The sequence below is a fragment of the Mytilus californianus genome, unplaced genomic scaffold (genome assembly GCF_021869535.1).
Source record: "Mytilus californianus isolate M0D057914Y unplaced genomic scaffold, xbMytCali1.0.p SCAF_4, whole genome shotgun sequence".
NCBI classification, from domain to species: Eukaryota; Metazoa; Mollusca; class Bivalvia; order Mytilida; family Mytilidae; genus Mytilus; species Mytilus californianus.
In genome coordinates this window covers 56,491,102-56,503,078 of record NW_026262690.1, presented here as the reverse complement: position 1 = coordinate 56,503,078, position 11,977 = coordinate 56,491,102, and the positions used below count along the sequence as shown (strand labels likewise).

General features: G+C 31.3%; 1 protein-coding gene across 1 annotated transcript in view; it reads left to right on the top strand.

Annotated features, from left to right (window-relative positions):
- Positions 1 to 1,002: 1,002 nt before the first annotated feature.
- Positions 1,003 to 11,977, top strand: part of LOC127698479 (egl nine homolog 1-like) — a 31,761-nt gene continuing 20,786 nt past the window's right edge. Inside the window, exon 1 of the mRNA XM_052201964.1 lies at positions 1,003 to 2,111. Coding sequence (XP_052057924.1) covers positions 1,179 to 2,111 — 933 coding nt within the window. The 5' untranslated portion in view covers positions 1,003 to 1,178. The remainder of the gene's footprint in view (positions 2,112 to 11,977) is intronic.

Below are 11,977 nucleotides of genomic sequence, written 5' to 3'. Positions count from 1 at the left end.
TCTGTCCTGCCTTTTTACAGTCCTGCCTTTTTTGTTTTAAAGTTTATCCTGACTTTTTTTTACCTAAATTGTCATCCTGACTTTTTTTTTGCAAGTGCAAGTGTCTCATCCTACCTTTTTTTTTACTCAAAACTCCTGTCCTGCCTATTTTTTCAAATTTCATTCTAGCCCCCCCCCCCCCCGCCTCCATAAAAATCAAATGGTAGCTCCCTTACGTAACTTTACATTTTAAGCTTCGGCATGACGTTTTGTATATCTCTAACATGTGACGGCTGAGGCTTTCCATAGTCATCGACATTGATTCGATTTCGTATCGATATTACCGATATTGAAATCTATATTAGTCTTGGAGATGTATGGAAAATCACAATAAGTACAATCTCATGAAGTCACCGTGTTTTAATTTCATCAAAATTCGGTCACTAAACTAGATCGAACCCCAGGGACTCGGTTAGCATATTAAAAACAATTTTCAATCAATGTTTTGTTGAATTTTTGTTCGTATTACCTGTCTATAATTATTATATCTATGTGTATGACCTTATGACTAACGTATCTATAAACGTTGGCATTAATATTCCTTTAATTGACCCTAGGATTTTTCAGTATACGGATATTGATAATTTAATGCTAGAAAACAAAGAATAAAGTCACACAAATAGACAGGAAATATGAAAAAAAAAAACCCAAAAAAACATGAATTAATTTTTTGTTTATTTATCTTTCCTTGTGGACCGAACAACCGGGAACGAAACGCAATTTTGGCCACTTTTCTCATTTGATAAATACAAATGTAATCAGTGTCATTCCTCCATTTCATATGAATATTCCCAGAAAAAAATGAATTATTATCATTATTATTATTATGCTGCAGGCGGGGACATTCTATCGCACCGAAACCGTTGAAACGCGCTGCAGCTTCAGGCGGGGGCATTTGCATCGTCCGTACCGACAGACATTTCGGGTTTTTTGGTAAATTGCCGGATCAAATAAAGGGCCGTCTGAGTACCGAAATCACCAATTTCGTCGTGATTGTCCAAGAGGCTCATCGTGAAGACCATCATGTATCTTTAAAGAATAATAACACAAACAATTAATTATTAATTAGTATCCGTGACAACTTGAGCACTATCTGTGTCATGGAGGACTGGATCAAATGAATGTAAACATAGGAAATAATGGCTGCATGTGTACGTGACAAGGGGAACATACGCAACGTTTGCCAACTTTGCGGCCAAGTGAATAATTTAATGATCTGTGCAGGTTGTAAAAGAACATGGTATTGTAGCAGGGAGCATCAGAAATATGACTGGAAGTATCATAAGAAGAAGTGCAAAAAGCTAGAACAACCAACAAACGAAAAGCAAGAATTGGGTCAAAAAACTAAATCGTCTATAAATAGTAACGAAATATCAATACCGGAGGGTTCCCCACGTGTGGATGGGTTACGTGACAGTGAAGATGTAAGTTCGACAGTTGTTGACAAAAACAAAACCATGAGTGAATTAAGATCCTCGAATTCTGCAGGAAATGTTTCCAGATTAGAACAATTGAATTTGGAAGAAGATAAACAAGTTACTGTTCCAAAAATTGGCAAAAATTCCTCAAAGGAATACTTCTTACATTCAAATATTTCAGAGTTAAAACCTTTTACATCAGAATCAGTTCGACAAAATATTGCTAGACACTCTTCTAAGAAGAGAAACAGTTCTGACAAAATGCCGCCAACAACAGAAGAGGAGTTTGACACAAGCAAAACATACTTTTCAGTACTTGAAACCAGGACTAAGATGCTTGCAGACTATGCATGCAATTGCTTAAATCGTTATGGTGTGTGTGTTATTGACAATTTTCTTGGAAACGGCAAAGGACTTGAAATTCTGGAACAAGTCCAAGACATGCATCGAGCTGGATTATTCACAGAAGGACAACTAATGAACTCTGAACGTGGAAGTTCAAATTTGAAACATGTTAGAGGAGATGTATTAACTTGGGTTGATGGTGGTGAGGAGGGGTGTGAAGACATTGGATTTCTTGTATCCTCCATGGATGCTGTTATTTTAAAGTGTGCTGGCAAATTGACTAATGTTAATGTAAATGGGAGGACAAAGGTAGATACTATTTTGTCGTTTTCATTTTGTTTGATTATTTGGGTTCTTTTCAGAGTCAATTTTTCTGTGGTAGACATGACTGACATACAAGTTAAAAGTAGTCTTTATGCTTAACCACAGGCCCAGCAACCCAGGCCTGTAATCTCTACAGGATAACATAATCTAACTAAAATTTTCCAAAAATTGAGCTCCCAACCTCTTTACCGTAGATTTAAAAGTTGATCGTGAAGACTGTTAAAGGAGATACCATTTTAGAGAATGCAGATGTAAAAGCCACATATACTTCCTCAATAGCCCAAATTTTTGAATTAATATTGTCAAAAGCAAATCAGGATTCAATAAATTTGATCGATACAAAGTTGCGCATAAGTTTATGTTACCAATATTAATAGTAAATTTGACATTTTAATGTCAATTTTATTATTTTACAAGTATTTCTACTCAAACATGTACATTTTGTACATGACATTACATACCTTGTACATTTGTGACAAATTTATATTCCTTTCAATATTCAGTTCACAAAGATTTACAAAATGTACATGATGCAAATGTTCATGTTCTGTGTTAAAGGGGCACTAGCTGTCAAATTCATGTTCACTGATTTGACTCAAATTCTCATATTTGTTATATAACAATGTAAAACATTTATCCAAATTATAAAAAATCTAAAATAAACAATTTACAGGGCATAGGGTCGATAATATGTTTCGTTTTGTGTGTATTTTAGTCTAGACGCCATCTAATTAACTGTCGAGTTGACCTCCCGAAAACCACCGATGCCCATATAAGGGATATAAACATAAATAAAGATATAAATAGATAGCGCAACTCGTGCAATTGGATTCTTCTAGGTCTATTTAATTTCATTTATAGATTAAAAATATATGTTAATCATCATTTTTACCTGTACATGCTGTATAAGAATGATTTTTTTGAGGATCGAATCAGTCAATTAAGTGAATTACCTTTGTTTACTTTCAATGTTGACATTCTTTTCCATTAAATAATCAAACATGCACACAATTCATGCGTTATCCAACTCTATCTAAGGGATTAAATTGAAGTTCACATGAATACGGATTCAATGAGGTCGAATTATTCACTTGCAAGTGAATAATTTATCATCAATATCTATTTGCTTATTTTGACAAAATTAGACAATACTGGCTGCTAAAAGCGAATTATTATTTCACTATTCCACTTTCATTAATGATTGAACAAAAAAAATCATATTTTATGATTTTTTTATATCTCGTAGCTAGTGCCCCTTTACAAAACACCAAACACTTACACGTACATGTACAAAAGGTTGTAAGTACATTTATGTACTGTGTACAAGCACATGTACTATTAACTCTGAGGCCTATAATAATTTAATCATAATTATATTTAAACATGTCTCAGTTTAATTAAATAACAAAATAATATAAAACCTTATAAAATGTACCTTTGAAGAAGAGTTCAGTTTTGAATATTTCATTGTACAATGTATCTTATTATTAACCAAAAGGAAAAATAAGAGCATTTGAAATCACAGTGACACCTGAATTTCTATCAATCATTGCCAATAGAAAATTGAAAATATGTTAAAAATACTTATATAAACTGTATAGCTAAAATGCTTGATCCATTGATCACAGATCAGTTTGCAATCATGTATGTAGGTGATTTTAAACTGTAGAAAAATTGAGTAAAACTCATCAGCACTTGGTATTGTGAAAGACTTTTTTGAATATATATGCACAATATTAAATAACTGACCATGCTGAGCACATGCACAACCCATCATAACTAACAGTCTAATTAAAGGTTCAATGTATACACATACAGTCTTTCAAGACAATGACATATCAGCATTGTTTTTGTGCTTATTTTTTACAAAACTGAACCAAACTGGCTGCTATAAATAGGGAAAATTTTTATATTTTTTCATATTCTGATTTATTAATTAAAGTTTGAACATGTTAAAACAAACTAAAAATCATACTTTTTTTTGTCTTGAGCATATCCATGATATCCAATGCTGCCAGTATCTTCAATTTTGTTTAAATTCACAGTACACTTGCGGTCCTATGAAAATTAAAATTTATAAAGTTTAACTCTATATGATTGAAGTAAAAAAGTAAGTTAGTGTTTTAAACTGTCATGACAGTATAATTCAGTACAAGCAGCTAGCTATATATAGCTGTGTATTGATATCAAAGTTGAAAGTTGGTTTCAAATCTATACAAATTATTCAGATCTTTGTCCTGAGGATTAAATGGATAGTTGTCTTATCCACATCTAATTCTTTTCTTCTGTGATATTGCTGTTTTTTGCTGATATGATGTCAGTAGCTAAACCAATGACTGAGAACAATAGAAAATTTTCTCCTCTTATGAAAAAGTGCAGAGTCGAGAAAATCAATAGTTAAACAATGTTGGTGACGATACTGATCAAAATTTCAAATAAATTATTTGTTAAACTGTGTTACAATGTGTTATTTAAAATATATATGCAAAGACACCATATTTTATGTTCATTATTTACAGAGATAATTACATTAGAAGCTTGGGAAACTGAAATTTAAGAACTGTTAATCTTTGCTGCATATTGATAAAAAAAATTGGAAAAAATCATGTACATGTACAAACAAAATCTTTCAGGTCAAAAATTTTCGTAGTGTTCCACATAGTCCTAAGCATGTTACAATTTCCGAAAATTATACCTATTATTCACATTTTAAGTTTTCGTCGGTCTGCTCTTGTCATGTGAACTTTCAATATAGAAATATTGTCTTTTTCGTGAAAATAACACTTTAAAAGTCATGTCTGTGCAGTAAAAAAATTTAAGACAAATATTTTTATAAAGTAGGTTTTCTGTTAAAAGTGTTTTACTACTTTTTTATACAATTTTAAGAAACGGTCGTCTTGATTTCTGTACATGTATTTGCGGTTTTCTCGATCTATTCACATTCAATGTATACATCGGGATAAGGTCTGTTCGAATTTGCTCTGTAACTTAATTTCAAAAGTGTTAATCTTTGCATATTAATCAATTCTGTTGGAAATTTTTTCCTGGACTTCTCTGATCTAGCTGCAAACAGATAGGGATAATTGGTGTGTTCCAGAGAGGTAAACAGTCAGTAGAAAAATAAATTTAAGTTTGTACTCCAGGAATTTATTCACATGGACAAATTTTAAATCAATTTTACCCAAAGCTCTGATAGCATGCTACATACTAGTCCTTTGCTATTTCAGGAGGGAAATGATAACATTATATGAAAATTTTGTTTTATTTCAATTTCATTTTATTGATACTTGTGAATTTATGATTAATAGCGTCCTACAATGTAGCTAAAACAAGACAAACATTGAAGAGATCAAGGTTTCTGTGTTTACAGGGGAGGAAATATTTTGTCACTGATGTTATTTATTTAAAGGGTCGACACTATTCAATTTCAATTATCCAAATTTATGAAAATAGTTGACATAAATTTCAAGTTAATTCAACTGTTGATTATAGATGCTTCATTTAATTCAGAATTCTGGTTGGATAATATTAACTTAATAAGAGATGTTCAAACTCAAATTGCATGCCCATGCACATGTACAAATGAACTTAATATAGAAAAAAAAATGTTAAAGTAGTCAAGGACCCCATTATTGCCAATTTGTTTATTTTTATATATATATAGCAAGAACAAAAATTGCTATCATACATGTGTCATAGTGGTTTATATTTCAAAGTGTTTGATATTTTTACATTAAAAAATGTAGAATTTTGAAACCTTTGAATTAAATAAAAAGTATACTGTTATCATTATACAAACATTTTAACCCCACATTCAAATGTACCTGTTCAACAGATAAAGAAGTTTCTTTTTTAACTTTCAGTGATTTTGTTCACCTTGTAAACATGTTAAATGATCAACAACTTTGAAGAGTCACATTTTTGTACATTGTATTTTCTTGAGTTTCCTCAGTCAGAGGCGGATACCTAGTTGAAATTTAACAAAAGAAATGGAACTCTTTATTAGAGAAGGTAAAAAAGCTCAAGTTGGAATATTTGAATTGTTTACATCTGTTTCTGTGGGCTTTAAAAGTTTAATGAAGGTACATGATTTAGGATTTTATGCATCTTATATACATGTTTTTACTTAAATTATAGTATGGAGCTTCAAGATAAATGTAAACTTTGAAATTAAAGACAAATTTAACAAAACAGTCGATTGTGGTACATGTAGGTGCAAATACATGTGGATCTTTTTTGTGCATAAGCATAAATTCTGCCGAAAAACAAAACCCACAGAAAGATAAAAGATTGATCTTTGAAAAGCACTCATTTGCATCACTGCCCTGGCGACAGTTTTTTTTGAAAAAATCCTAAAAATGGGCAATAATTTCATCGAAAAGAGAAAGTCGAGTGCACCTTATTATGTTCAGGTGTGTTTGTGTTGACTATTTCGTCCTGAAAACGTATAAAGCATAAATATTTGATACATTATCTCGCTTCAGATTATATTATTTTGATATATTTAGGCTACAGGTTGACTTACTATCATTAAACATTCACAGTACCAAAAATTGAAATATATGGGTCAAGTGAAATACCTTTCTAATGAGTCATAACAACAGAGAAGGTGTGTTTTGATAACAAATTTTTACTAAAAATACTTGAAGACAGACTTTACAAGTGGATCTTAAAAATGCATAAATTCAAAAAAAGTTTAATTTTTTGTGTGTGTTATCTAGGTTTTTAGTCTTCAACCTCTGAAAATTTTTAGTCTTCCCTTCCACAAAATATTTAATTCGAATTTTTTGAATATTTTCGAAATTTCAAAAATTCCCCGACAACTGTTCAGACAATAGTTTTGTTTACTAAACATTTGCTAAAGGCATAAAAGTACATTAAATGATGCTCAATAGATATGCTTGTCTTTTAAAATACAACTGGCATATAAGGATCGTAATGATGCTATGTGGATAAATTTATTGGTTTTTAAGAGCTTAGTTGACAGCGCGTCATCCCTACAATGGGCTCCATTTTTACGATTGTAAAAATTAGGTGTCATAATGGGGAGATAATTTTGACGAAGTAGAATCCTGAATGTACAGTTTTGAACCCAGGTCCTTGAAATTTCAAAGAAAGATTACACATATTTTTTAAGAAAACTCCTGTGACATTTAAATCTTGAATTTGCTAAACAAAGTTGTTTCTATCCTGACCAGTGATGAAAATGTAATCAATTTGTATCATTTTTTTTTCTGTTTGAATTAGTGTTCACATGGCCAGTTGTAGTGTTTTGGTAACACTGACTGTGGTTACTAAAATAATTATTATATGTTGATATTACCTTGCAATTTTTTGGGCATTTCCGAAGAGTTCTACTGGCTTTGACTGGTTTGATATGTAATTTGTTTTTTTAAATTATATACATGTTTTAATAAAGGTTTGTTCATGACTGTTGCAAAAAAGAAGTCATCTAACTTAATTATAAACATAAAATTACTTTATAAATTGAATAGTTTCGTCACTTTTTAATTGTTTTTGTGCAGTTTCTTCAAGGTTTTTGCAGAAACCTTTGTATTTCTAGGCTGAAAAATGTTATTTAAAGTAAAAATATTTGCTTAATTATTGATGACACAGTTCACCTTAAGAACCTGTATCCCCTTTTTGTGATTGATTGTTGCTTGCTTAATTTCCAGTGGCAATTTCATTTCCCAAATATTTCATGCATTTTCAGGACAATAAACCTTTTTATGCCCCCGCCATAGCGGTGGGGGCATTAAGTTTTACCCTTGTCCATCTGTACGTACGTATGTCCCAAAATTGGTTTCCGTTCTCTAACTTGAGTTTGCCTCAACTAAATGTTATGAAACTTATACACAATGCTTATTACCACAAAACACAGATCAAGTTTGAATTTTTGTGGCGTCACTTTAACTGTTCTAGAGGTATACCTCTTTATAAATGGAAAAATTGCTAAATTTTTAGTTTCCATTCTCTAACTTAAGTTTGCCTCAACCAAATGTTATGAAACTTATACACAATGCTTATCACCACAAAACACAGATCAAGTTTGAATTTTTGTGGCGTCACTTTAACCGTTGTAGAGGTATGTCTCTTTATAAATGGAAAAATTGCTAAATTTTTAGTTTCCGTTCTCTAACTTAAGTTTGCCTCAACCAAATGTTATGAAACTTATACACAATGCTTATTACCACAAAACACAGATCAAGTTTGAATTTTTGTGGCGTCACTTTAACTGTTCTAGAGGTATGCCTCTTTATAAATGGAAAAATTGCGAAATTTTTAGTTTCCGTTCTCTAACTTAAGTTTGCCTCAACCAAATGTTATGAAACTTATACACAATGCTTATTACCACAAAACACAGATCAAGTTTGAATTTTGGTGGCATCACTTTAACTGTTCTAGAGTTATGCCCCTTTATAAATGGAATTTTTTTTATTTTCTTCTTAATATCGAGTAATTTTTATACGCCCGTTTACGGGACGTATTATGGTATACCGTTGTCCGTCTGTCCGTCTGTCCGTCCGTCCGTCTGTCCGTCTGTCCGTCCGTCGTCAACATGTCGGACATTAACTCAAAAATGCTTTAACCAATTTGCATAAAACTTTGGTGAATTGTTTATATCTATTGACGTGAGCTCCCTTTCGTTTTTTTTAAGTTTTAGATTTTACGTTTCCGAGTTATGGGGTTTTATTCATTAAAAAAAGGGGGATTTTCCAGTTTTCGGACAATAACTCAAGAATGCTTTCACCAACTTGCAAGAAATTGTGGTGAATTGTTTATATCTATTGACATGAATTCCCTTTCGATTTTTATATATCATAGATTTTACGTTTTCGAGTTACAGGGTTTTTTCATAAAAAAAGGGGGATTTTCCAGTTTTCGGACAAAAAATCAAAAATGCTTTCAGCAGTTCTTATGAAACTTTGGTGAATTGTTTATATCTATTGATGTAAGCTCCATTTAGAATTTTATAAATTTTACATTTTACATTTCTGAGTTATGGGGTTTTATTCATTAAAAAAGGGGGGATTTTCCAGTTTTCGGACAATAACTCAAAAATGCTGTCAGCAATTCTCATGAAACTTTGGTGAATTGTTTATATCTATTGATGTAAGCTCCCTTTACATTTTCATAAGTTTCTAATATGACATTGAGAATTAATTGAACTTTATTTGTTTATAGTCTGACAACAAATTTACTAAGTATTGCGCAACAGCACAGTGTATTGCACAACAGCAAGAAATCTTTAATTGAATATAAATTCAATTCATATAACCAATTTCAAGTTCTTTGACTATATTTATTCAGAAACCTATAATATGTCAAATATTTAATTACAATCCAAATTCAGACCTGTATCAAGCTTGAATATTGTGTCCACTTTTGACCCAACTGTTCAGGGTTGGACCTCTGCGGGCGTATCCAGCTGCGCTCAGCGAAGCAGTTTATTAAAATTGGAGTTATCTACCTTTGTCCATGATTATAGTTGAATCAACTTCCACTGATAAAACACAGATCAAGTTGAATTTGGGTAGTGTCACTTGAACCATTATTGAGTTATGCCCCTTTATAAATCGAAAGATTGCAAAATTTTTAGTTTCCATTCTGTAACATAAGTTTGCCCCAACCAAACATTATGAAACCTATACACAATATTCATTACCACAAAACTAAGATCAAGTACAAATTTTTTGTTTCCGTTTTCTAACTTTAGTTTGCCTCAACCAAATGTTATGAAACTGATACACAATGCTTATTACTACATAATACAGATTAGGTACGAAATTTGGTGGCAACACTTTTACCATTCTTGAGTTATGTTCCTATATAAACATAAAAATTGCTGAATTTTTCATTTCCGTTCTCTAACTTTAGTTTGTCTCAACCAAATGTTATAAAACTTATACACAACCGTTCTAGAGTTATGCGTGTTTACAAATGGAAAAATTGCTGAATTTTTAGTTTCTGTTCATGATATGCAAGTGGGGACATCATCTGTGTCCACATGTGGACACTATCCACATTTGTTGTGTAGTAATTTCTCAACTAGCCCTGATTTTTTTGTACTACCTTAAACACAACTGTATGATTAGCACAAATGAAAGAACACATAGACACAAATAACCAAACAACATCTTGAATTATGTTTTGAGGTTTAAACATGTTAATTTTGTTTTCATTTTTTAATTGCATGCCATGAAAGCTTTAAAAGTGAATTTCTCTAAAGAATATGCAAGAAAAAATACCAGTACTGCTTTTTGTGATTGATTGTTGCTTGCTTAATGTCCAGTGGCAAATATTTCATGCATTTTCAGGACAAAATACCTTTTGTGAAGTAATTTCTCAACTTGCCCTGATTTTTTTAAAACATTTAAGTATTTAAATGTCAAATGCACAGTGCAAGTTGTCTATAAACAAAGCAATAAGGGTTGGTCACCTCAACCATCACTAGATTCAATGTACATTGTATGACCGTCATTTGTAATTAAAGTGAAATAGAAAATTGGGAGGGGGGATATAATTTAAAAATGCTGTTTTTAGGGCATTTGTTTAAGTAGGACCAATTACTCCAACTTTTGGTAAAGGATAATTTATGAAATCATTTAAGAATTATGATTGTTGATTCCATCTGCAATCAAACAGTTCAACCATTGCTGCCAAATTTTTTATAAAAGAAAATGTGACAAAAAAATCAATACTAAAGTTATGTCAAGAAGTAGATCATTGCTTGGCTTGTTGTAACTTGTAATGGTACATTTACACTCTTGTTTAAGATTATGATGGAAGGATGAACCTCAGCTGCCATCGAACATGGGTATGATGACTATCTGATGTTTCTGATCATGAATTTCAGAAAATAGAATAATTAAACAAAAACAGATTTTTTTGTTAAGACTTTAAGTTAGTTTCAACAAAAATATATACATTTTGTATATGATACATATTAATTTTATCTGCCATTGTGTGAAGTGACTTTCATGTGTCATTTGACAATGCATGTCACCACTATAAAACATAATTAGTACATTTGCAGTTAACATTTGCATAATGTTTTAAATTTTTTTGACAAAAACTAAATGTACAGTTATTAATTTTTTGGCCTAATGTATGCAATAAATGTATATTTATATGTGTGTAATTTATTGTGCGCAATTATTACTCATAACTTCTGATGTGGTGTATGCCAGTTTTTGCTACAGAAGGAAATGTTGAATGTTTCTTCTAAAACAAAACTGCATCCTAAATACAATCTTTATATATATACTAAAAATTTAAGACATAATCATGTTATAAACTATTTATATCAAGTGTTAAGAAGTATTAAATTTTATTTTTTTAAAAACATGCATGCCTATTTGTTTGTACCAGTAGACAAAATAAGGTTCAGTGTTATGTTGTTGAACCAAAGTTTCTTTGTGTTGTTGGTTTGCTGTTGCATTGATGTCTATATTATCATCTCATTCATGCATTCATTGAATAATATGTGTTAATAGATTAACAATTTTTGTGATCAAATTTTTGCTGGAAGTCTAGGTAAAGCTGTTTTCCCTTGGGTGGCTGATTATTGTCCACTGCTACAAAGTGTAGCAACTTACTAAGATGTATGTGTACTTCTGACCGGGCTCGTCTGTTCTTGATGACCTAATTTTCATAGATCATTGCTGGTGTTAGATGTATATGATACTTGTAGTAATGCCTTTACACTTTCAGCATTATTAGTGATGATAATAAGCAGTCTTTTGATGTATAACGGTATGATGAATAGGTATATATGTCATATGTTAAAACAAGTTGTCAGTGACATACATATACTTATGACCTAATTACATAATGGAATAGAAAATGAT